The 27,796-nt window shown below is 37.5% G+C and overlaps 1 protein-coding gene across 1 annotated transcript in view; it reads left to right on the top strand.

Annotated features, from left to right (window-relative positions):
• The window catches only part of TMEFF2 (transmembrane protein with EGF like and two follistatin like domains 2), a 225,733-nt gene that overhangs the window by 151,786 nt on the left and 46,151 nt on the right, over window positions 1–27,796 (top strand). Inside the window, exons 6-7 of the mRNA XM_001502318.5 lie at window positions 26,660–26,808; window positions 27,516–27,575. Coding sequence (XP_001502368.1) covers window positions 26,660–26,808; window positions 27,516–27,575 — 209 coding nt within the window. The remainder of the gene's footprint in view (window positions 1–26,659; window positions 26,809–27,515; window positions 27,576–27,796) is intronic.

Here is a 27,796-nt window from a genome sequence, read left to right as displayed (position 1 = left end):
TTCCTTCCCTCTTTGTTCAGACCTCTCTGCTTCTCATTAATTTTCTCCTAGTCAACCAGCCAGCTCTGGCCCCCTGTGGTTACAGGAAATTACCCATGCAATGAACTTAATTTAGAAAACTCTGCTGCATAAAGAGGTGCCAACATTATTCTTCTCAGAGTCCCATCTATGTTTACTTTTATGCTTCAGCCTCTCAATGGTCAGTGATATAAAAATAGACACTGAATTTAAAATGTTTTTGCAGAAGCCACTGGACAACTGATAAATCTGAGGATAGGCTTCAAATTAAGTGCTTAAAAAAGTACAACTCTGGCCTCTTTCTTATCCTCAATGTGGAAAAACTCTTATGAAACACTGACCACATGCTCTGAGAGTGTGTATTTTAAAACTCATGTCTTTAATATTAGAAAATATTATGCACAGTTTACAATCTGCTCTGCACAATTTACAGCAGGTAAATTCTAACTCAAATTTTGAAATTTTACTGTAGGATAGCTGTTTTAAAATGTCATTCAAGAGCTACCAGTGTTCTCCACATGCCTGACACAGCTCTGTGGCATATGACACTAGCATAAGGAAGCATTCCACTTAATTTGATAAATTTCGCAGCTTCTCGTTGATTTCACTCAGGAAAAGATAAGAACCCACCATATTTTAAAAAACAAAACAAAAATAACAAAATACCGAAGAATTCTTTACAGACTACAGTCTTATGCTATATTTAAATTGAAACAATGTTTTGGCTTAATATAGCTTGTGTTGACTTAATGCAACTTGTAGCAAAAGGAAGAGCAGAAAGTACCTGTAAAATATAATTCCATTTTTGTATTTATGATAAATCAACTAAGGAAAATCCTCATGTATCGGACATACTTTCAAAGTTATCCCATGAATAAAGAAATATGGGAATATTGTGCTTTACTAATAATAGACATGTGCACAAGCGGTATATGACTGTCACAAAGTACGTCTATGAGCTGGCCATGCTTTGCTTTCAAAGCCCTGCCCTCTGCAGTGTTCTTTCACAGAATTTTAGAGGAAAGACTCTATTAGTGTTAATCTTTCTTTAACATGCTTTTTAATCACTTTGAAACGTGTGATGACCTTTAATCAATGATAGTTGCTAAACCTTCCTCCAGCAAGTATAGTCTGTCCCAAATTCAGGTAATCAAAGGATAATAGAAACATCACTAAAAGGAGATTATAGATAGTGGTGAAGGGAAAGATCTTCCAGTTTTATATTGTTTCCAACTGGCAAACCTCTAATGAAATTTTTCCCGACTAATAAAACAGCTAGAGATACAGATGGATGATAGACAGATGTAAAAAAAATAATAACATCAGAAAAAAAAAAAAACTGTATCCGCTTCTATGGCCCGGGATTTGCCGGTTCAGATCCCGGGTGTGGTCGCATGTTCTTGAGTGTGTCCCACATATAAAGTAGAGGAAGATGGGCAAGGGATGTTAGCTCAGGCCCAATCTTCCTCAGCAAAAAAGAGGAGGATTGGCAGCAGATGTTAGCTCAGGGCTAATCTTCCTCAAAAAAAGAAAAAAACTACCAAAACCTGCGGATATTTTACTAACTACAAGGCCAATAAAACTGGATTTAAAAGTGCAATCAAAATCCACCAATTCTTTGCTTGCAGAAACAAAGACTACCCACCTACCTCCAGCCTGTTTTGAAAAACGTAAGGACAAACCAATATAGGTTTTCGTATATAGGTCATAGGAAATGATCTGGCTTTTGGAGAAAGCCAGAATACTGCTGTTCCCCTCCTCTTTCCCATTATCACCTCTCTTTCTCCAAGTGCAGGAAGAAACTACAGTTCCTAGAATACAATTAGACAAGAAGTGAGAAGTACCTGGCATTGGTGTAGTTCCCCCTCACACACAGGCAAAATGCTTCAGGTAGAGGAGGTGGGGGGTATACAGAGAATTGTGGATGTTGGACATACCCGTGACTGTTGATTTTTGTGAGGTCACTCTATTCAAAGTGTCTTAAAGGAAAGGAGGAGGACTGAGCATTTTAGGTAAAAGCCTAATTACTGGAAATTGGACTAGAAAATGTGGCCATCAACCCACCGCTCAGATGTAGATGCAAAAAGGGGCAGGGAACAGGATACATTACAACCCACCCCCCTTGCATATTGACAGACTAGGGTTAGATAAATCAGGCCTTATTCAAAGATAAATAAGCAAGCCAGTAAACCAACCAAAAAATCCCCAACATCTTCTATTTTTCATCCTCCATAATGTAGGAAAATCCAACATAATACTTAAGATGCTGTTGGGAGATACTTACATTATAGGATTATTGTAACGAGATAAAGAATACAATGAATTTAAAGCGTTTGATCCTGGAAAGTAGTAAACAGCCAATAGAGAGTAAGTATTATTATTATTATTGATAAAAAAAATTGGTACTAAAGAGATCATCAAAAACTGCTTTCTTGAGTGTAAGCAAACAATCCAAAAAACAAAACCTAAGAGCAGATTAAAAGAAAAAATTCCCAGGCAGAATCAATGAATTAATGAATAGATGTCCACTCTAAAATATATCCCAGAACTTGTTTTTGATGAAAAAGATAGAGAAAAAAAACCCTGACAGACATCTGGGTGGAAAGAAACAAGTTACCTACTCTTTCAAAAGGGTAAAATCAAGGAAATAGCACCACTATGAATGTTACAGAATCAGAGAATTTTTATGGGCATCAGACCTCATGCATCTGTGGGAGCTGCTGAAGAAGTCTGTGAAAGGCTGCTGCCTCTGCATGGTCTTGGCCCTGACCTCTCTATGGGTCAGCAGAGTCAGCAGTCAAGAGGAAAGGCTGGACGTGAGACAAGGAAGACAACAGCACAAACTGGAACTCTCAAGGACCAACTGGAGCACACATCTGTCTCTCACAGTCTCCAACCTTGACGATACAGGTGACTTGCAGAAGTTAGCACCTTTTACTGTGGAGCTGCACACCAGCCGGCTCAGGACTCAGAGAAGCCAGTGGAGGAAGTCTAGGGGGAGCTTGAGATGCTGCAGGCCGAGCTGCTGCCCTGCAATGAAGTGAGGCAGCAACAGACACCAGCAATCAATGTGGCCTACAGCTGCACCTGGTGCCTTGCATGGACTGTCAGAGTATAATGTCTGCTGCTTTCCTTCCAGCTAATTCTCTTGTGGCCAACTCTAGCCCAGAACCACGCAGGCAAGGGATTTCTGGGAAACATAGTTCCAGCTTATATACCTATAAAGGAACAAAATGAGAATGACCTCAGACTTCTCCTCTGCAAATTTTAATTCCAGAAGACAAGGAACAATAGCAATTGAATTATGAAAGAACTAAGATATGAGCTAAGGATTTAGTTCCTGTGTTAGTTATTTTTTTCAGGTTTGAAGACACCTATCCTCTTCAGCTCATTCAGATTTTGAAAATATCCTTAGGCTTCCCACACCCCTAGCTGCCATTGCTCTTTCTCTGCTGGAAATCCTTCTCCGCAGCTCAATGTCGCCATATATTATAAGGCTCCTGGGGCGGTTCTCCAAATTTCACATCTCTGCTTGCATCTTGTCACTCTTAGCTGTAGAACATGAAATCCTGAATCTTAGACTAAAAAAATTTATCTTTCTTTGTCCTCTCTCCATTTCATGTCCAGCCAGTCCTTCTTTAAATTGGCTTCTGGTATACTGTGGTTCCTTCAATCAGGGGCCTAGGTTTACTACAAAATCAGTACATAGAAAGACAGCCTTTAGGTCCTCCCAGCCCTTGTTCATTAACAAATTCCAGGCCTTTTGGGTACCTGCCTCTTTGATCGATCCCAATTTCCTGCCAGGCTTTTCTTCATGTGATTTCTAAACTCTGTTTCCCAGTTTCAGTCACCAAATTCACCCCACAGATTACAAGTACTCTGGAATACGTAAGTGCGTCTGTTTTTTTGTTTTTATTTTAATCCTCCTTAAATCAATTAACTTAATGTATAAGTTAAATATTGAATTTTAGGGGGAAAAAAACTAGCAATTTCATTCCCTGTTAATTAAAATCAACGACATACATAGGCAAGATACCACTAAATCTTCCCTTTCTAAAAAACAACAAGAAAAGGAAAATAGAGTATAAGTCAATTTTGTATGATCTATGTTTGTAATATAAACTGTTGTTTGTATAATGGATACTAGGGCTCAGCTCTTTCTTGGGAGCTGTATAGAAGCTCTTCTCCCCAAGATTGAAACAGTTCAGACTGTCCACTGGTAATAAATAAATGACAACTTCAGTTTCTTTTTCTACATAGTACACTAAATTAACAAAAATATCCCTAAAATATTTATATCCTCCTGACAAACCATCCAAGCTGATCAGCCTGGAGTCTGCATACCTTACACGGTTGCTCCCCCTGGGGCTGGCCCTGCCATCAGGGAGGGACTCGTTCTCCATGATCCTGCCCATTTGGAGCAGACTCCCGAAAGCCCTTCATTTAATCTTCTCTGCAGACCAGCCTTTGAGAAACACTATTGTGAAAGAAGATTTATGGTATATTTGCTGACTGATCAAGAGAAGATAAGAACTGCTGAGTCTGCTTTGAAAAATGATAGTTCTCTCTGCACCAAAAATGTTTCATCTGTTTTATCCTTCAGTTTTTCCTATACACTCTCATTTTTCTTTCTTTCCAAATTTTATTGTTTCCTTTCTTAATTTCTATATTTCTTTAAAGGAGTGGAGGATTCTGGAACCTTCAATAATCGAAATTCCTTCTTCCTTTGACATCCTACTTTAGCCTACTTATTCTGAGAGTCCTGTGATCTGTGCTGCTAGGAAAGTGACAGGTAAAATAAAAGGAAGTTGAGTAAGCAACGGTTCCCATCCCAGTATCAGTGTGATGATTTAAAAAGAAAGCAACAGGGCCCACCCTGTGGCCAAGTGGTCGGGTTGGCCCGCCCTGCTTCTGCGGCCCAGGATTTGGCCGGTTTGGACCCTGGGTGCAGACATGACACCGCTCATCAGGCCATGCTGAGGCAGCATCCCACACAGCACAACCAGAGGCACTCACAACTAGAATATACAACTATGTACTGGGGGGCTTTGGGTAGAAGAATTAAAAAAAAGAAGAAGATTGGCAACAGTTGTTAGCTCAGGTGCCAATCCTTAAAAAAAAAAAAGGAAGAAGAAAGCAATACCCCTGTTTGGAAAGAAACAGTCTCTCTTTAAGGTGCGAATGAGGAGTATGTATTCTTAAAACTTTTAAAATGCTGATTGAACCATTTGAAATGATCAGAAAATAAGAAAACAAATGCTTAAAAATACTATTTAATAGATAAAGTTTAGCTGAGTACTACACCATTTGAGAGGTCACTTTAAAATGGAACGAAAGTTAAAAAGTAAAACAAGACATTTATTTTGCCCTGAAAGTGTTACATGCAATTCACTATGCTGTTGAGAGCACAGGGGTGGTTGCAAGTCAAAGAAAGGTTGTGTTATAATTGATACTCTGAATTGTTAAGGAGATGCAAAGGTGAAATGGAATGCTTTTTATTATTATTTTTGTTGAAATCTTATTAAAAACTTTTAATGGAATGCAAACTAGAGTCCACCTTCAAGGTCTTGAATTAGATGAGATGCAGCCATTAATAGTATCAACTAACATAAAGGTTTTTGAAAATAACTTTCCTAACACAGACAAGGGCTAATGTGTTTTCTAATTTCTTTGTATTTCCTTTACTATTTCAGAGAAAGTCTTGAACCCAAACAATATAAAGTTTGATCATCATACTTAATCCTGATTCTGAAATATAGCTGAAAATCTCTGGATTACAATTTCCACTCAAAAAATAAAACTAATAAATAAATTCAGCATTTTAATTCAGTGGTTCTCAGTCACAATTAAGCACTCAAGCACCTGAAAATTATGACATTCTTTGCAGATTTCCATGAAATAATGAAATTTTAATTGAATTGAAAGAGCTAGGAGGAATTTCATCTGCAGAAATACGACTATTTTTATATGTGTGCAAGTCTCTACATGTTAAAAAGCAATGACTCATAACATGTATTTGAGAATTAACACATATAAGGTTTGTCTCTTTTCTTATGTGCTCTTGGCTCATTCATTTTGTCATCTTATAGAAGCATATGCCAGTAGGCAAATTGAAGAACCAATGAAACTGAAAAAAGTGGAGAGGATGGGGGGGGGGGGGGGGGAATTCACAAATCAGAAAAATTTCTTTTCTGTTTTTCTCAGAGAATTGGAAAAAAGCTGTTATTATTTTATTTTAGTGGCAGAACATCTTGGTTGAGCTCCCAACAGAATCATTTCCTAGAAGCATAGTATGAAACCTACTATTTTAGTGTGTATCTGCTCAGATACATTTCCAAGAGAGAACACTTTCTCTATATGAGCAAACAGAAATAGTATAATTACACTGAGTTTCTTCACATTATGAAAAGTGAAGGCCTTTAAAATAATTCTCATGGTGCAAAACCAATTCTCCACGTAATGTTCTGATCATTTGGAGCACGGTTTGTATATTATTCTAATTATTTGACTAACGTTGTCTGTCCTATTGGATAACCACCCAACTTCTCAATGCCTTTTATTCTTAGTCAAGAAAAATTTGCAACCTTTAATAGAGATATACCACCATGAAAAACCAATGCAAATACAAGGACCCTGAAGAGATAAAAAAAAAAAAAAGACAATATTTATAAATGCAATATCTTGTGCATGCTATAATCATCATTTCAGAGGAAGGAAGCAATTTTGAAAACAAATTTTCAAAGCTATTTTTACACTAACATTATTTTTTTCTAAACATGCACCCATTATGATAGAGTTATCTTTTCCTTCCTTAAGCTCAGAATCGTCAAAGTTAATTTCCTGGTATGCGATGTGCTTTTATTTTTTGTTATTTAAATTGTTTAGCCAAAGTTAGATCAGAGTACCCATCTATTTATACATGAGGGCACCATGAGCTGTGTAACTATCCAGGTGAAGACGTTCCCGATACCTCTCAGCAATGATTCTGCTGGAGGTGTGTTCAGTAATTTATCAACATCTCTTATGCTCTAAGAATTCCAATAAGAAAAGTAAAAAAGATGGTATCATCCGCTTCAGCTGACTCTCCTCTTTTAGTAAAATCAAATAGTTGGCAAGTGATCATTAATATGAAAAAGAATTCATTCGACATAATATTTTGAGATAGTACTAGTAATAATCTATATAGTTACAAGTAGTGAAAGATCAGCCTTCTAGATATTTATTTACTTTTGTTTTATTTATAAACATAACAATCTCACCAATGTTTTTTCTTCCAGAAAAATTATTTCCAAATATTTTTGCCTTAAAATAAATACCAACCATTACAGTAGATGTTGTGTGAATGTGAGTAATAGAGAGTAACAATATTATATAATAATATTGATATTATTGTGGTGAGAAGGAATTGGTTTGATGTCTTAGGTACAGTGAATTAAGAATAAGATGTTTGCATATCCTGGCCATTTCCTAAATGCAGCAAAGTTAATTTTTTTTTTCCTGAGAAAGACTGGCCCTGCACTAACATCTGTTGCCAATCTTCCTCTTTTTGCTTCAGTAAGAGTGTCACTGAGCTAACATCTGTGGTGATCCTCTTCTATTTTTGTACGTGGGATGCCACCACAGCATGGTTTGATGAGCAATGCATGGGTCCACACCAGGGATCCAAACCTGCGAACCCCGGGCCACGGCAGCAGGCACGAGAATTTAACCACTATATCCCCTAACTGGCCCCAAAGTTAATTTTTCTACCTTGAAAAAAGTCACAAATCGACCAAAACAAATCTGTCTAAATTCGTGGAAAAACTGAATTTTGCCACTTATGAGTTTTTCAAGTTCATGACTTTCAAATGTTTAAATACTTAATTATACTTTTGCTACCTGAAAATATATTGGTTGACAATTTCGTACAGAAATCATCAGGAGACTTGAGTGGGATGGGTAGAAAGGGAGAAAGGAAAGAGAAGATGTAGCACCATTCCCAGCCTATCCCCATCTGGATTGCCAAGCTGCCGGATGCCAATTGAATAGGACAAAGTCAATCAAATCCCCTTTTAAATAATGATTGAATAAAATAAAATGAGAGGAAGAAAGACAAGCACGCTAGATTCAATGCTCAAAGATGAGTGTGAATACATGAAAAATGTTTGCAAAACTGAGAAGGAAGGAGAATCAGGAAGTGGTTATTTATGGTATCTTAATGTGTAAGGGTGAAAAAAAAAACTATGTATAATAAGGGTAAGCTAAAAGCAAAGGGAAAATGTTGAAACACTTGAACTTTTTGCTGAGTAAAAAAATCTAACACAGTTATATGGAGTTTTTTTCTGGCTATCTCAAATGACTTTAGAAAGAATTGGAAAGAAAGAATATCTGTTTATTGGCAGAGAATAGAAATCTGAGGCTCAGAGAAACTAAAACAGCCTCTAACAGGGCTTGCGTTTTTACAGAATCTGACAGAACTTATCATCCTGCTAGAATCAAATGGTACAAATCCCCCCACCCCACATTCCCCCTAGTCCCTTGCTTTCACTCTGTCAACAAGCCAGAGGCTTGTTATCTCAGATAAGCTTGTCATCTGAGTAGCAGCGGGGAAAGTGAGGGGTAGATTTGGTGAAAGACTGGAGGCGGAGATTGTGAGAGAAGAGCTATCAACCCTGACTCCTGGCCTTCTGGCTTGCCACTTGGTTCATGTGAGTGTCAATTACTGAGGTGGGAAAACTGAAGAAGAAGTACATTTCCGGGAAAAGAACAAGAGTTTAATTTTTAAAGTTAGTTTATGATGTTTATGAGGCACCCAAGTGGGTATATCAAGTAGGCAGTTGGATTCTAGTGGATTCTTGGCTGGAAAAATAAATTTGAACTTGTCAGACTGTGAATAGAAGAGATTACCTAGAGAAAGACCATAGAGAGAGAAGAAAGGGGAAATTAGGACTGAGCTTTGAAGAACACCGACCTGTAGAGCGTGAGAGAGAAAAAGAGATATTAGGCTGAAAATGGGGAGCATGGAGGAAGTACAAGAAACACTAGGAGAGAATGCTAACACAAAAAGAGAGCAGAAGAAAAGAACGGTCATCTGGAGCGAACACTACTAATGGGTGTAACCAGATCCCTCAGGCCTCGTCCTTTCTCCTCTATATTGATACACAGCTTTTGAACGGGTCTCCCTGCTTCCAGACCCAGTCTCTCCAATCCATTCACATACCTCCTATTACTCTTCTGCTTCCATTCCTCAAAGTTCCTTGAACCTTCACAGTAAAGTTCAATGTCCTCAGCAGGTCGAAGATCTACCTTATGATCTGGCCCCACCTTACCTCTTCCGCCTCACTCTACTCTTTACCTCGCATACACAGGGACCTCTAGGTCTACCAAGCCACCTGCAGCCCTGCAACAAAGGCTTCATGCCTCTGTAGTTGGGCATAAGCTCTTGCCTGTAGCTTGAAGATTTGTCTCCCACTTCTGTGCCCAACCAAGTCCTACTGAACTTGCATTCCTTCTCTAGAAAGCTTGACACTCCACCACACTCAAACTCAGTTCATCTCAGCTTTGACTATGCCTCTAAAACAGCCCTCTCTAATTCATGTTTTGTCCCTTGCTCTTAATTGTAGGTAGTGTCATGTTCCCCTTTGTAACCAAAACAACAGTGCTGCCTCATGTTATGTGTTTGGCACAGATCTATTGAGTAAATGACTGAATGAACGAGTACCCCAGAATTCTGCCTTTTGTAATTTTCCTGTTACAGCTTTCTGCCATGTTGCTTTATAATTACCCAGTTGGAAGATGCAGTATTTGGTAATGTTAAAGAAAATGTAACTTAGTTTCTTTTTTTCTCCCTCCAGTTGAGGAAAGCACCATTTGGACTCTGAATCTCATGAATATTGGCTGAAATAGAGAAATGTCCAATTTCACTGAACTTCTAATAATTAGCTAGTAAAAGGATGTGTGTGAAAGTGTGAAAGGCTGTGGGATGGACTCACAGGGTCCTGAGTATATTTCACCAGTTGAGAGCAAGGTCTCAGGCCAGGAGTGAGTATTAGTGTTTCACAGTTCATGTGTCAATTGATGAGGCATGGGATTAAAGTGGTATTATTTAATTGAGTGCCTTATGCAGTTACCGAAGAGTTTTGGGTTACCATGGTTAAACTGTAGTGTTCACAAAGAATAAATGATGCTTGACCAATCTACTCTAATTAAGAATTGTTAATAAACAAAGGTAGATATGTCTTCACTAGTTAATTAGGCTATGTTGAATGGAAATGAGAATCATCCCATTCAGCTCCCTGGAGCCTGATGCCTATTTCTAATTACTTGTAGATTGGTATAGTTCTAATAATTTTTTAACAGAGTGAAGTTAATTGTATCTCTCAATTCATGGGATTCTATCACCTTTAGTCCATGTACAAGTTCTTTCTTCTGATATGGCTACCACTCCAAAAATTGGTACTATCATCATTCTCTATATCAAGCAGTCTTTAGAATTTATAGGTTAAAACTTGAGTAGCCTGTTGTGTATCCTTCTATGCGACTCAAGGCATGGTATAGATATATTGGTTCATCTCTGTACAGACCTTATATTTAGCCAATATTCATTTTAAGTGTCTTGTCCTGTGAACTGTTCATTATCTATGACTGCAAGCATACACTGCAGTTACATTAGGCTGACACAGTGATTGCTTGAACTATGACACTGTGTTATGATATAGTAAGACAACACCAACATTTTGTGACACTGGCATTATGCTTCCAGGAAAAAGAGGATGGACCCTAGTCTCTCAAGCAACCTGCCAGCTCTGGTTCCACTTTCCTGAATATGATACCAAGTGCAATGGTGTATACTTTCCCAGAGAAAGGAGCCATCTTCCAAATGTCACACTTATTGTTCAAATGTTGAGCGACTTATTAAGTGATCACCATTGTTTCCTGCATATGCATTATTCTTTTAAAACTATAGTAGCCCTTTTATTTAGGGTAGATTGTTTAAATAAGATTCCTTTAAAATGTATTCTATTTAACAGGCTTGTGCTTTCTGCTATTTAAAAACATTTTTAAAAGGATAATCATTCTTTAACCTTAGAAAAATAGACTGTAAATTGTGTCTTTTAGCCAGTTTCAGTCTTTAATCATAAATTCTTCCAAGGGGGCACACATATTGCAGAATATGTAGCCAAATGGAACAAGCTCAAAATTAGCATCTAAAACCCTGTAACCATTTTAGTCCTTACCAGCCTGGGAAAAAAAGATTCTACGACAGCCTCTAGAATGCCATTCAACCATTTTAACATCTCTCTGTCAACAACAATATTCCACTGACAAGTCACAGCTATAATTTTTAGATTTAATTTTTATGAATCTTTTTTGCATATAAAACCTTATATAGCAACATATAGTCCAATCCCTCATATAACTAACCACCACCCTAACAGTACGCTGTTTTCCCCCAGCAGAGCATATGTATCAGGAAAGCAGAAGAGCATTGTTGCCTAAGAAATTGTGCTAAGCAGAGGGAGGTTCTGTCTTCCTTGCGTTTCCTTGCACTATTAACTACATCTACCACACAGCATACCCCTGACTAGTATTCTCCAGAAACCATAGGCAAAATAAAAACAATGCCTGTGACAAGGGAATTCACTCCAAAATATTTATGTGATATTTAACATGCCTTCTTATTCCAATTCGTATTTAGTAATAGTTACATATAACATAAGCAATAAATTGATACATATTTTTCTCCTTGTTCTATCTAAATCTTTGAACCTATGAAAAGTACTTTCACCCAGTACAAGCCCAACATTATTCAGTTTTCAGTAACTGCTGTTGCGTCTTTGAAATGAAATAGATCTGTTGATACAAGTATAATTGGAAATCAGATCAGAATGATCAAATGATCAAATTACTTAAATTAGACACATACTGAATTGTCTAAAGATGAAGAAAGTGCTTGATCGGCAAAGGCTTACGGCAGACAGTAACGTTCAATCATTTTCTACATCTGCAGTAAACACTGACTCATTCTGATCTTAAGGATAGTAATAACAAAGGTTGGTACAAATTAAATAATCATTAAAAGAAACAGGGCTGATTGAGTTTTTGTTCAGCAGGAGAAGATTCTGACAGATGGGGAATCTAAACCATTTTGAGCATCGCAGTGAAAAAAAAAGATTGGAATTATATAATATGGATTTCAGTGCCAAAAATGTACATGGATCATGAAAAAGCTTATTGTATGCACTGCATGTAGCTTAGGGCTGTCAAACTGTGGGAACCTTTACCATTTCACACTGATTACTGAAGACTGTTCTTTGGGACACAAAATTCATCAACATGTTTAAAATAACCTAGTCCACCTAACAAGGTTATTTGGCCCATTTTTTTGGTATAAATGCCAAAATGTCTAATAACATACATGGTAGGCATTCCATTTATTCAAAAAATATTTATTGCATATCCACTGTCAGCTAAGCATTTGATGAAATCAAGAAATATTTATTGCATGTAAGAATAAAGAAATACTTTTCTTGATAATTGAAGCAAAGTAATACACATTGATCTAATTAACCGTATAATGCAAATCAAAGCTTTGTCTAGATCACTAAACTATAAGTACATATTTAAGTTAGAAATGTATTCATTGATTTACTTATTTATTCAACAAATATTTATTGAGCACCTATTATATGCCAGATATGGTTCTAGACCTGAAGAATACAGCAGTGAACCAATCAGATGAGGTCACTTTCTACATGTAGCGTACATTGGAGCAGAGAAAACAGACGATTAAAGAAACCAAGTATGTCATGTAATGTCGGGATTCAGAGATGGAAGCGTGCTGATTTCAACAGGGTAGTCGGGGAAGGCTTCTCTGACAGGGTCATATTTGAGCCGTGTAAATATCTGATGTAAGAACATTCCAGGTGGAGGGGACAGCAGATGAAAATTCCTGGTGGCAGATGCATGTAGGGTGGGTCGGGAGAGCAGTAAAAAGTCCAGGGTGGTTGGAGCAAGGAAGGAGTATAGAAGATTGATAAGAAGAGGAATTGGAGAGGTAGCCAAGAGCCGGATCATACAGGGCCTCATAAACCGTGGTAAGAACCATAGATTTTACTCTAAGGTCCCTGGGAAGCCCTTGCTGGGTTTTGAGTGAGGGAATGGTTTGAGCTCCTTCACTTTTTCCAAGCATCTCCCTGGCTGAGCTGTAACTGACTCTGGGGAGGCAGAGTAGAAACAGAGAGCAAGTCAGAGGACCTTTCAGTTCCCTGGTGATTTATCCATACAGAGCATATGTATACCCATCTTTAGCTGTTTTTTGATTCCTAGCATCTTAGGGTCCTAATTCTGGATGAGCCTCTACATTTTTTTTCTACATCATATAAGAAAACTTTCATTGTATACACTTTTGTTAATTTTTCTATACCTTGTCATTCCAATTTAGATAATTTTTCTCAATACAATATCTTGAATCTTTTATGAGCCAAGTTACTCTCTGATCTATAGGAGTATAAATACAAAGCTAAATACAAAGGTAAAGTCATCCCATTTCCTTCTAGATAAAAGATATTTTTAATTGTATGTTACTTTTGATTAGAATTTTACATTTAAAAAGTGGTTTGTCATATTAGAAAAATCCCAAGTTAGAGACTAGGCCAGTTCATTCATTGGGGGCTAGCATCCTATCAGGAAAAGTATGAACCTGTAATACTCCAACTCTGGTTGAAGGGCCCCGACTGAGACAACATCTGGATGAGTACTGAAGGCTTCCTGCGTGTTTGTTGGCATTGGTCCCATTGGTGCCTTGATGTGTATCTGATAATGAGCTCAGCCAGCCCCAAGCCTGCCTGCCTGTCAGCTGTCAATCTCGGTAGATCATTTGTGAGTAAGAAATGTATAGAATACATGCTGTTCAGAGGCACAAACAAAAGTTATCACCCAATGGTTTTAAATTGTAGTCAACTACGGGCTGATTTATTTAAATAGAATTTATGGTTTTTTTCTATGTCCCTTTATAGTGTGGCACTTAAAGGTACTTATTTTGAAAAAAATAAAAGATAATATGTGATAATAAGAATTAGTGTTTTGAATTCAAATAAATTAGAATTTAGCTTGCTTAAGATAGAAGACTGACAATTTATGAAATGGATGAGTAGCATAGGTAAGGATAAATCAAATCCCTAACATATGCTGTATATAACATATAGTCACAAGAAAGTTAAAATAATGAAAACATTGCCACGTTTTAGGTAATAACTTATGATAACTCTAGTATTTGTTACAGTCAGTAACTTATTAGTTTAATTAAAATGAGTTTTCCTCTTAGAAGTAATTCAAAACAATTTTTTACAAAACATATTGTATTCCCAGGGCCGGCCCAGTGGCATAGCAGTTAAATTCACATGCTCCACTTTGGCAGCCTGGGGTTTGTGGGTTTGGATCCCAAGTGCAGACCTATATACCACTTGTCAAGCCACGCTGTGCCAGCATCCCACATACAAAATAGAGAATGATTGCCGCAAATGTTAGCTCAGCGACAATCTTCCTCAAGCAAAAAGAAGAAGATTGGCAGCAGATGTTAGCTCAGGGCCAATCTTCCTCACCAGAAAAAAAAAAAACCCATATTGTGTTCCTGTAGTTCCACTTACTACAGCTGAAAGCAAAGTCCACATTTGATTATGCAGTTTAAAAAGCTTCTGAGATGAGGCCAAGAGCAGGACCATTTTGCATAGCTATGCTTAAGAATAGAAATGTGGACATTTTAATTAGAATAAAAAGAATGGCACCATTAGCAAATAACTCTAGCATGAAAAATAAATGAGAGCAAAAGAATTCAATGTGACTTTATGCATGTTGCTGTGTACATTTATCTAAAATCTATAAATTGAGTTTGTTTCCACAATGTTTGAAAGTACAAGCAGATTCATCTCTCATTTCATTTATATTGTTTCTGCATACAAATACAATACATTTGCATCATCTTTATAGACAATATATTAAAAAAATGTTTTTCTGCATGATTGTCAAAGATTTTGAAACTTTCCATCTCCTAAATGGTAAGTTTCTCTGCTAGATAGTAAGCTCCATGAATTGCAGGGGATTTTTTTTCCTAAGTATTTAGATTATATACTTGACTTAAATATTTGGAGAGAGAGAAAGCAGTAAAGAAAGAGAGAAAGGTAAGGAAGAAGTGAAGGGCAGAGATAACAAGGACTAGAAAACATGGAGGAGTGAAGCAAACTTATTTTTAACATTAATCAGTACAATGATGTCCTAAGGTTTTACAAGAATTTGTAATATTTATGGAAAATTAGATAAATAAGCTATGGTTTCTATATTTTGAAAGTTATATAGAATTTAAAAATATTAAAATTTATAGGACCATGCCAAATATCTCATTTTTTAAACAGAATACACTGGAGATGTTATCTGTTAACAGTTTCTTTTTTTTTAACCAAAAAAAGAAGGAGACTTCAGTCTTCTTGTACTTCCAAGCATGGCAGGAAAAAACCTCAATTTATAGATTTTAGATAAATACGCATGGCAAATAGTTCTTTTATCCACAATGGAACAAAGCTTATTTGCAGTTGATCAATTAGGTGTAAGTGGAAAGATAATGTAGTGATGGGCAGCCTGGAATGGACTAGACCAATTTAATACAGGATGGAGAACAGACTCTCCATGAGCAGGGGAAGCAACAGAACCTGCTATGCACCAAATATCACAAGAAGTTGTTTTCATTTCTTCTCTAGCTATACCCGCAGACAAGCTTTCGAAGTAGGTATTATTATGAGCTAGGAGTTATTTTCCGCATTTTACAGATGAGTGAAGTAACTTGCAAAATGAGGATTTTTAACTCAGGTCTGTCATTCATTCAATAAGCATTTATTAGGTACAGATAATGGGCTGAGACCCTAATTACAAGATCCACGGGTCCATGTTTTTCCCACTACACTGTGGAGACATGTGACACAGGACAGGCTGGAGTAAGAGAGTAAGGCTACAGATGAGGAAACAGCAAGCAACCTAGTCGAGGGAGCATCAGGCCCAGGAGGGAAGCGTTCTCAGATGATAAAGAGCATGGCTGGAGCCCTGGACAGTTAGGAATGTCTGAGTAATTCACTGATTGGAAGGACATTAAGGAAACTTTAAAAAATCAAACAGGAACCCTCATTCATCCCTTCATTCATTCAACCCTTATATGTAGAATGTGCAAAGCACTGTGCCAGGGGTCCGGGAGGGCAGGGGAGAATGCCAAACCCCTCTAGCAGGAGGCCATTACCCGCTTACCCGGAGTTCACAGCCAGGAGCAGTCACACATCCTTTCCCTTCTCACCTTTTAAAGCTTAATCTTTTGGAGAAACTCTGAAGCATTCTTATCTCAAAGCAAAATGTTCAAACATTTCTACTCAAAGCCCTTCATCCCAAGGGTTTCGGAATAGCTCACGACTATTTCTGGCTGACAACACTGCCATCCAGCCCTGTTTGAGAGCAATCGAAACTCACCGGCGATGCTGCAGGAAGTCCAGGAGCAGCGCCGGCTGGAGCCTGTAAACTGAAATGCCACCATGTGTTTGCGAGTTTAACATTTCAGTGGGCGGACGAGTAAGATGAGGAGGGAGAAAGACAAGCTGATTCCCTTCCTATAATAAACTCTGCTCAAAAGTCACTTTTAGACAGACAGAAGCTCAATCTTAAATAGTTATTTACAAAGAAACATTATTTTATTTTAGTAGAATTTCTCCCTGCCCATATTTGTTTTCAAATTTGGTTTAAACAATTTAGAAATAAATTATCCAGATCTAAATCAAAGCAAAAATATTTACCAAGGTTGGTAATTTAATCATTTTAAGCAAAACGTCAAATCTAATATTGTTTTAATTATATTTTGAAACTATCAAAAATAATATAATGCTTGTGCATCCACCACCTGGTTTTAACAAATACAAACATTTAACCATATTTGCTTTTGATCTTTTCTTTAGAAACATAACCTTACGGCTAAAGCTATGCGCATCCTCCTTCCTTAATTGTATTTCACACCTTCTCTCTCCAGAGTTGTAGTATAGCATCCTATGAATATTTTTATTCTCTTTCATTGTTCAGATAATGAAATTTATGATAGCATGCGATAAAATGTATTAAACATTATTTTAAAATCAAATTTAAATTGAATTGAGACTAAAATTAATAAGCGAAAAATAAAGGATGAGGTAATCATAAAGGGAGATGATTTGGTACAAGTTTTAATTATGAATGGGGTTAGTTCATACCAGCATAATTTAATCAACACTTCATTTTTATACTCAATTATAACAGAATAAACTTTGGGGACATCAGTCCGGAAAAAACTTTACAAACACACTGAGAGTTAATTCCATGAGGAAATGTTACAAGTATACAAATGTCACTTTATTTTCCTGCCTTTATATCATAAGATCAATAAAATCGATTGAAACTTGTGGATAGATATTTTAGTGTTCCACGTACCACCCATCATTCATTTTCTACACACACACACACACACACACACACACACACTTACTCACTTACTGCTTATCTCTGAGTTCCCTGAGATCCTAAATTCCCTGAGAGAAAGAAAAAATCTTAGTTCTGAAGCTGGCATTATCTAATCAAAGGAGAGATCCCAGACCATCACATGAAACTGCCTTTTTTCTCCGAAAAGAATTATCATGTGTCCTTATAGGAAAATAAATAAAATTAAACAAACAAATGAAAACCATCTTAACAATTTAATGGACAGTATTTTCAAACTAGCAATTTTACCACAATGCAGAGCCATTTTTTTACCTCCTGTTTCTTATATCTCATGGATAAAATGCAAGGGCGTGATGTTAAATTGCAGCTTTATGGAAAATCTAGGCTGTAATGATGTTCATGCATATTTACTCCTGAAAGTCCTTTGCCAAATGAAAGCATACCAGAGGGCCAGTTTGTAAAATGTAAACATAGAGCTGCCTGGCTGACTGAAATGGGGATGGAAATCCCACAGCTGGGCCCAAAGGAAAATGCCTAAACGTTCAATCCCATTAGTCGTGACAGAAAGGAGTGAGTGTGAATTTAGTCTAGCATGTTATTCAAAGGCAACTGTTTTTTCCCCTAATTTCATTGTATTGTTTTTTCTTCCAATTTCTTATTCTGGGGTTGTCATGCCTTCTGACTTTGTTGTGTAGTAAGACCCATCTAGTCAGAGCGACCACACTTCTTGGTAATCACAGAGTCACCCTTGGTTATTGAATATGTTTTCCAGCTTAATGAGCAAGAGCATACACATGATGCTAATGAGGGATTTGTGCTTCAAGATACTTTTAAAAATGTACATGAGTAAGAAGAATTGTTTACTTTGATTATTTTAGGATGTAAATGCAGCTGCTTCAAAAAGGAAAAAATAATCCTGAGAAAAATGCAATTGTGATACCTGAAAATGGATCACAAGCTCACTCCTGCTTCAGCTCTGGCACATATAGTGAAGAGGGGTGAGGCCCCACACACCCTCTTGGAGGGCGCCTCTTCGCTCTCTAAGGCGGTGGGCATTCCTGGGCACTTGTTGCCACAGTGGTCTGAAACCCTTCCTGATCAGGCTGGCTATACGTTAGTCCAGGGACGGTTCTCTTTAGACTGCAGTTAAGGGTGATTACATGCTATCACCATCATGACAGAATCCTGCCTGCCGCGTCCCAGTAGCAAAGAAAGAACATTCTCTCTACCAGGAGAGGAAAGGATGCCTTCCTGAGTCCCACACACAGCGGCATCCCCAAGCCTGGCTGCTCCTCTCATAAGTTTCCTATTTGGAACACAACGCAAGTCAGGAAAAAGAGCAGCAAAGGGCAGAGCCGGAAGGGCATGTGGTGACATTTTTGCCTTAGTACTTCACTGTAATATGCCTTAAGAATCAAGCCACTAAGCCCTATTGATTCTTGCTTTTCTTCCCTAGAGTGAATGCCTCACTCCTGGGCTTGCCTCGCTGGTCGCTCTGACTGACAGCAGTAGCATGGTGACTGGCCCCTCTGCCTGCACTCCACTGCAAGCGTAATCTTCCTAAAGCACCCCTTTCATCACGGTGACCTCGTCACCCTGTGCTCAAAAAGCTTTCAGGACTCCCCATTGCCTCCAAGACAAAGGCCACTCCTTGGGCTGGAATCGAGGCCCCTTACAATCTGTCGAGCGTTGTATTCCGCTGCTTTTGATGGGAAGAGTTCGTTCCAATCAGACGGATCTTCGCGGTCCCCCCCAGCAGCCCGTGTTGTGTGCCTCCGCGCATTTCCTCATGTCATTCACTCTGACTACAGTTCTGTTAAATCCTACCCATCTTTTGACACAGTTCAGTTTCCCCCTTTTCGTAGCCCTGTCTTGTGAGCATTAAAACTGGGAGTCCTATGGAAGTTGGAGCCGAGTGCCTGGCGCAAGGGCTCCTCCGTAGTTTGATCCTTCGCACCGCTCTGTCTGGATTTTACTTGGTGAATCACTTCTGCTGACTGCTCCGACATTGATGTTTTTGGATCAGTCTATTTAATCACCTTTCCCTGTCACCTGACCCCACACACATATCACCTGTAGCATGGAGGAAAGCTTTTCAATGCGTGTCACTGAAGCATGTACATTAAACAAGAACATTAAATTCCTTATAATGGAATGAAGAGGAAAGTGAGAGTGTGGCTGGAGCCAGAGTAGTTGAGATTCCTCAGTAGGATATGCGAGCCACCTACCTTAGAAAGAGCAAAGGAACTTACTTAAATGCTGATTTCTGAGTCCCATCCCAGAACTATTGCATCCAAATTTCTCATAGAGAATCTTACATACACTAAATTTGGGAAATTTCAATCTTAGAGTGATAAAGAGTATTTATTCCAATTGCAGCTCACCACAGCAGCACATCAGAATCACCTGTAGCATTTTTGATGACTGTGGTTGCCTTGGCCTCACGTCACACCTCCTCAGTAATTACAACTTCTCAGAAACTTCGTTAAGCAGTTATTCTATTTAATCTCTACAATCCTGAGTTAGTACCTCCGTTTCCACCTGGAAAAGTTAAGTAACTAATCCAAGGTCATACAGCTAGTCAAGGATCAAGGCTCAATTACACACAGATCTGATGCCACATTCCAAGCTCCAGTGACATTCCCCGTGTACCTTCATTATATCAGACTATTTCAAACCATGGCCATCAGTCTCTTTGCCAGGAATTGTTCCCCCTGTTTGATATATGATTCTGCTTTTGAAAGTTCTGACACCACCCAGCAGAAGAGTTTCTCAGCTCAGTTTCCCTTCATTGAGACACCCACTGACTGGCTGTTTGTTGACCTAGGCTTTTTCCAATCCTTGAGTCCCAATATTCCCAAGACTTTTCCTAACTGTAGGCCAACTTCTGTGCTTTACTGCCTTATAAAGAGATAGATATTAATGGCAAACAAGTTTTTTCCATGTACAAGATAAGCCTGGTCCTCCTTGGAAAACCTCATTGCAGTCCTGGGTAACCTGTCTGGAGAAGGACATTGTTCCATCCTCCTAAGTTTCAAAATTAAAAGGATTGCCCTTCTCAAATTAAAAAAAGTATTGACCCAAGCTTGCGCATGTTACCTGAGTAACAATATGGTAGACTTACTAGCCTTGCCTCTCAGTCAATGCTTTTCCACACTTTGTATAGAAAGTTTAAGTTTTTAATGGATTTTCATGTATCTCAGTTTCTCCCTCACCACTCACAGTCATTCCTGAATTGTAGTTTCTGTACAGATAAAATACTTACAGTCAAGTTCCATCAAAAAGAGTGACGTGAAAGTTAATGAGTAAATGGGCTTAAAGTATCACAAGAGTCTTGAATGAAAGATACGCACTGTTTTTACTGTTATTAACATAATGTAGCTCATCCATTAGGGTTCTGACGGAGAGCACAGACAGCGGATCTGACCTCTTTACTGGCCAGGCCAGGAAGGGACTGCATAATAGCCCCAGAGAAAGGCTCAAGGGAAATAAACCAGTCAAGGTCCAAAACAACCCCCGAAAGCCACCCTTCCTGTGGTGCAATTAGGTGCTTTAAAACGGATCAGGAATGTTGTATGGTCAAAATTCGGAACAGACATCAAGTCACAGACCTTGCGAGAGGAATAAGTGACAGGTATGATGAAACAAAATCTAGTGAAATTAGAGGGCAGCCACAAACCAGACACATGAATAAGTAATTTGCTACCTGGCAGTGTTCACATCTTCACACTTTGGTGGATGATGAGACGTTGCTAAATACACAGGAAAGGCTTATTTAACTCATTGCCGAACATCCGTGGAAGAACCATTTCAACGGAGGCAGGAACTAATGTCAAGCCCCCAAAATATTCATGAAATAATTACGAATGTATGTGAACTGTCTTAGACACCACCTTTTGCTTCCAATAATTTAGGCTTTTCACTCCATCAAGTGGTCTTCTAAAATTATTGGATGTTTCTCTTCTTTCTTACAATTCAGAGAGCTAGGGTTTTCAGTCAATGTTAATTTTCTTTGAAGAATTCTCAGAGGGTAGTATTTCCACATACAGATCCCTGAAATTATTATTTTCAAGTAGGGCTGATTCTTTTTCTTTGTAGCCTAGAAGAAAAGAGATCTATGTAATCGCAATGTCAAAATGTCAAAAGACTGAGATAGGTTGAGAAAAAGAAGAAGGAAAGAAGAGAAAACACAAAAAACCTTAAAGGCACCCATGCAGTCCTCAGCCTTACAAATCCTTGGCTCACATGAAATACTGTGACATGCTGTAATTAACTAGTTACTCCTCTCAGAATGAATAATAATGCAATTATTTGCCAAAAGCAGTGAAGAAGGGATAGTTTCTGTTTTTAAAAATGTCTGCCTTTCATTTTACAGAAAAACTTGAATTAATTTACAGAAACTGCTAGAGCATAGAATGACCTGCAGTTTCATCATTACACCGTATGATAATTCTATTATCTTTTTATCAGAGCCTTATATTTTTCAGTGTTTTGAGATAGCAATAAACTGACAAATCACTACCTTGTTCAAATTATATTTGTTCTTAAAAACTGTACCTAAATACCAAAAAGGTAATAGTAACCTGGATGGTGAAAACGTGTCCTTTTCGCAATTGGACTTCGATGACATTGAGGCCACTAAGGGTTAGTGCTTTGTTTCCTTTGTCTGTGTAGACACGAATAAAAGGAGGAAGGCAAACCTTGGTTCTTAAGAGCCTTCTCCTTCCTCAGAGAGTCCATGTGCCAAGTAGCGCAAAGCTAGGTGAGAGTTTATATGAACATATCTCTGCTACGTGTTGATGTCTAGACAGTGACTGTTTTCTTTGACTCCTTCCAACTCCATCCCACCATTCTCTCAGTAACTCATTCAACAGACACTTATTGAAGACTTGCTATGAGGCATGGTACTAGGTACCAAGAATTCAAAGGTAAAAAAGGCATGTTGCCCTTGAGAAAGTTGCAGAAAAGTAAAGTTGTAAACTAGGAAATAGGCACATTAACAATGCAGTAAATGCCACCTCAGAGCCCACTCTCCACACACATTCATACACATATTCATTCATTCATATAAACATGCAAAACCCTTCTGCCTCGTGAATGTGAACTTCCAAAGATTCCAGATTCTTTAAAAGTTCGAAGCAGAAACTGGGAAAAGATTCAGTGCTAAAACTTTCCAATTTTGTAATTTTAGTAAAGTCAGACGGGATGTGTGTGTATTGGTCTAAATGTGTGTTTTATGTGGAGCCAACTTTATAAAGAGTTTTATTAAGGAAAAAGTATTCTGAACAACTGATGCTGTAAGTGTCAGATTAATTTAATACATATCAGATTAGTTACTCATTCTAACACCAGGTATTAGTTCAGAATGTCTTAAAAAGAATATTCACTGATATACCTCTATGATACTGAAAAGCCTGGATCTCTTATTTAGGAAGACAGAGCTAAGAGTCAATGTGATTTAAATTCATAAAGTCATAATAAATATTCCAAGAGTAGACATAGCCTTGTTTTTTCAAGCCCTATTCATCCAAAGTATTCCTTTAATTAGTTAATAGTAGGAATTTGGGTCTGTGTTGTTTTTCATTGTACTGAGCAGTGTGTGGAACAGCGCAGGCTCTGGCATCAGACTGCCTAGATTTAAAATTAGGTTCTTTCCTGTACAAGCTGCATGACTTCTCCATTTTCTTAGCTGGAGGATGGAGATAGTAATAGCAGCTACCTCATAGAGATAGAAGTGTGAAAGGAGTAATAGCAGATAAAGCATATAGCACTGGGACAGGCACTACCATTAAGTAAGCAAGTATTATTATTACCATTATCCTCAAATTCAATTGAATATTCATTTGATCTCAGTAAGGACATTTAATATTTGCCAAGAAAATTATTTAGCTATCCTGTCTGTTTTTATGGCAGTATGGTGATGATAATTTATGTTAATTTTACCCTTTCTTGAAGGGTATAAAATCATATTAATGTGTTCATTCATTTCATTTATTTATCTATTGAACAAGTAGTTATTGAAATTTTACTGTATACAAGATATTGGGCAAAGCATGGAACTCAAAGATAATTTTACCAATAGAGATCAAGGCGGCCTCAGATTTTCCGATCATGGCCCTGGGAGCCTGCATGGTTTTCTAAGGAAGCTTAATAAACTTAGATACAGAAAATATAGTAAATAGTGATCATATAATCAGAGTTCATGGGTCTTACATAAATATAGAAATGATAGGTCCTTGGTAAGCCAGTCACAACATTTCCTTTCTCCCAAGCTACATAGTTTTCATGCCATTTCAGCAAATTATTGAAGCTTCTTCCACTCATTCAAAGAAAGAAAAATATTCTCCGTAGGCTTCCAGTTTCCAATGGTTGCTGAAATTCATAAGCAAAAATTTGTTTATTATACTCTTGCATTAATTTAATATATGCAAGGCCACAGAGGGGGGAGGAAAGATGGAGATATAATGACAGTATACAGTGGGGAAAAAGATACATATAATCCATGCTTTCATGAAGCTTATATCACAGCAAAACTATACCTTACTTTCACCTCAAGGAATCTAGATCTTCCCTTTGAGATGAGAATAGAAATGCAAAATGTCTATAACTTTTTCTTAGCCATTCCCTGAAAGGCTTATTTAAGGCAGCAAGAGTCAGGAATTTCCAAAGGGGAAACAAATCTTGAAAGGAGGCCCTGAGTGAGCAATGCTAGGAAAGGAAGGAAAGAAGATGTTGGCAGCAGAAAATCTGTGGAACTAAGGCCAGATCAGTCAAACTGGGAAAAAAAAAAAAATAGCCACTTGGAAAAGGAGGATCTTGTAAGACATCCTGAACAATTGTTTAATTTGGTGCTATGGCTTAATTAAGTGAATTTTTCATGGATCATTGAATCTAGCCAATTGAATTCAACCAAATTTTCTCTTCCCATCTCTGTTCTCATTTCACCATTTTGTTATGATATCAAATGGGTTTCGGAACTGCCAATCATTTCTTCATCAAAGTTATTGTGGTGTACACCACTGAATTTCATTGGACTTAATCTGGAGAAAACTGCAAAGCCCTTGATATGTTACATAATTTACTATTTAGATAAGGGAAAGAATATACTTTTCTCTTTGTTCTTCTGCTGCTAACAGATAATTATTTCAGTGTCTTTCAAGGAGATAGACCCTAGAGTCTAACACAACAACAGTCAAAAACTAAATTGACTTGAAGGTAAATGAACCACTTTTTTAAAAATACAAAATTTTGTGACTTTTTAAATTATTATTTATTAATTTATTTATTACCAACGGTTAAGGAAAATAAAAGTCTGATCTCCAAAGTTACACTTCTCTAAACCCACTGTGGAAAGGACCAAAAGCTCTTTGAACACGTAGGCAGCTCCTACTCTCAGGTTTTTCGGATGCCAAGAATCAGCTGAGGTAGCAATGCTGTGATCCCGGTAGCTGTCATCACATACAGCATCATGGCCAAGGTAGGAGCACCACTCCTCAATGACTTAAGCATTTCGAGATGGTTACCATCTGTCGTTGCTATTTGTCCCCAAATAGGTGAAAGTAAAAATAACCAAGTGTTCCTAAAGCAATTCTCTTACCAAAAAAAAAATTAAGTGCATTAGCACATTTCCTGCTAGCATTTTTAACAGAGATCTGGGTAATTCTGATACAGATGGTCCGAGAAGCACTAGTGTGTAGACAAACCCTCTCTCACTCACCAAACCCATCAAGCAGCGATTCCCAGGGAGTGAGATTGGTGCCAGGCTGACTGCTTAAGAAAACAGAGTCCTGGGCTCTACCCCTAAATTTACTGGGGCCCAGAAACCTGCTTATAGATTGATATATTTAAAAGTTTTCTGGGAAATTCTAATACACAGCCTGCAGTGAGAGGAAGGGGATGATATTTTCCTCTAACACAGCCATAGGGAGTCCTTGTTCCGCAACCTACTAGCTCTCTGATCTTTCGTAACATCATTGGTCTGTAAGATGGCTGTTGTGAAGATTACATAACGCAATGCGTGTTAGAATCCAGCGTGTAGTAAGCTAGTGGTCGTTGTTATCGTAGTATTATATGCCTAGCTCTAAATAAAATATACAGAAGTAAAATGTCTGGTTCACTACTTTGGGAAGCATGCAATCTATTTAGAAAAATAATATAAATATTAATAAAAATTTAAAATATGAGTTTATATTCTGAGGCAGTAACATATTTGCACCCCTAAAAAAAATCAACACAATATTCTGAGTAACAAAGTAGATTGTAAAATACAGGGAATTATAAGAATGTGGGAAAAATCATGTAAAATTTGCTTTAAAATGTCTAAGTTTTCTAGTTCAGGTGCCCTAATTCTTATTGACTCACCAAATTTTTATTCATATTATAGAAAAAGATTAAAATCATAAGTGATAGTCAACTTGTATTTATTATTTAAAAGTAGAATTAGAAAAAGAATAGTATATATCTGAGAAAGAGGTCCATGGGATAGGTTTGAAGGGGCCAATGGAACCCCTGACATTTTATGCAAAAAATTGTTTATATGAGTATGAGTATTTCTGAGGAGGGATCCGTATCTTTCACTTGATTCTCAAAGGGTTTTCTGGCCCCCTCAAAAGTGTGAAGCACTACTGAAAATTCCTGTTTAGCACATTTTATGCTCCTCCTCATGTATGCTGGAGAAATTTAACTCCCAATTGCCTTCCAAATAATCTCCTTGTTTTCCTTCTCTTAAATGTCCTCTGAATCATTTTCCTCGAGCTTTCGCCATTCAAATATCCTGAGAAAAGAAGTGACAGTAAGATTTATTTAAGGAAATTGTAAAGCAGAGTTTCGTAGCTACCTCAGCCCATTCAAAATCTGCAGGCATCAGCGTGGAAGTTCATGTACACGTTTGAAAAGTTTCAGTGGCAGAGATCAACTGATGACTATTTTCTGAGTTTTCCCCTTTGATTTTGTATCCATTTCTCAGCCTTTTGAATTATTTTTGATTAGTTCTGTATTTCTTTTCATCTCAGGTAGAAAACTGAAGGAACTTCCCCAGAAGGATACAATTCAATTTTGCCAACTTGCATTTTGCCAACCTGGCAATTCTTCCACTTTGTGTTTTATTTATAATGTGGTAACAACACTATTGATGTTACACATTCTTATTTCTCTCTTCCGTTAGGTGCGTGTGCAACATTGACTGTTCTCAAACCAACTTCAATCCCCTCTGTGCTTCTGATGGGAAGTCTTATGATAATGCATGTCAAATCAAAGAAGCGTCATGTCAGAAACAGGAGAAAATTGAAGTCATGTCGTTGGGTCGATGTCAAGGTAATGTTCCTACCAAAATTCATTTCAAAGAATGTTTTTAGTCTCTGTGTAGAAATGAGAAGTGAAGAAAACTCCTTATTAGGAAGCTATTTCATTTTCTGAAAGGCAGTCTGATTCACAATGGATAGTAGAGTCTACTAGCATTTTTGGGAACAATAGAAGTTTGAGGGCCTACCAGCAACCGTCCACGTAGGACTGTATCTTCATAATACCATAAACACAGAAACCAATAATCAGAAGAGAGCAGTCATTCTCCTTGCAGGGGAAAAAAGGAAAGTCAAAACCATTTTTAGCGAAGAATCTAAGGCTTTATTAGACAACCTCAAAATTAAAAGCAAATCATACCACTTTTATGCTTTGATTCAATAGAAATATTTCAAGTACATTTTTAAAAGCAGGATGTACTAGGATGTCCTACTTTGTTTCTTGTTCAGAAAGAAACGTTTTCTTCGTTTTTGACTTGTTATTCTTTTACTCAACCTATCTCAGTTATAGTTGTGAACTTTCTTGCCCTAAACTTTAGAAAGCTCACATTATTCTATTATTCACTCTCGAACAAAAATTGATGTTGTAAGTCTGTCTTTGTATAAAGGTTGCTTAGAACTATAGTTGTAAAAATTCCTTAATTGCAATGAAGATACTGTTGGAGAGATAAGTGTGACAGATATTTATGAAAGTTAATCTTTATTGTTAATTTTTTAACACAGATAACACAACTGCAACTACTAAATCTGAAGATGGGCATTACGCAAGAACAGATTATGCAGGTATGTGATATTTTCTACTACAGAATATGAGCATGTCAATAAAAAAGTCCTGGGGAATCATTGTTTGCCATTGATCCTGAGTTCAACCTTGCAAGACTTCTGACATGTGCTAGTCTTCTCTTGCTTAGTTCAAATTTTCAATAAGCAAGAGTAAATTTTTGTTGAAGCAAATAAGACACTTATTTTTTGCCAGAGTTAAAGTAATTGTCAAAAATATCATA

The sequence above is a fragment of the Equus caballus genome, chromosome 18 (genome assembly GCF_041296265.1).
Source record: "Equus caballus isolate H_3958 breed thoroughbred chromosome 18, TB-T2T, whole genome shotgun sequence".
NCBI classification, from domain to species: Eukaryota; Metazoa; Chordata; class Mammalia; order Perissodactyla; family Equidae; genus Equus; species Equus caballus.
The sequence above is the reverse complement of the archived record's forward strand: the minus strand, read 5'-3'. Positions and strand labels throughout refer to the sequence as shown.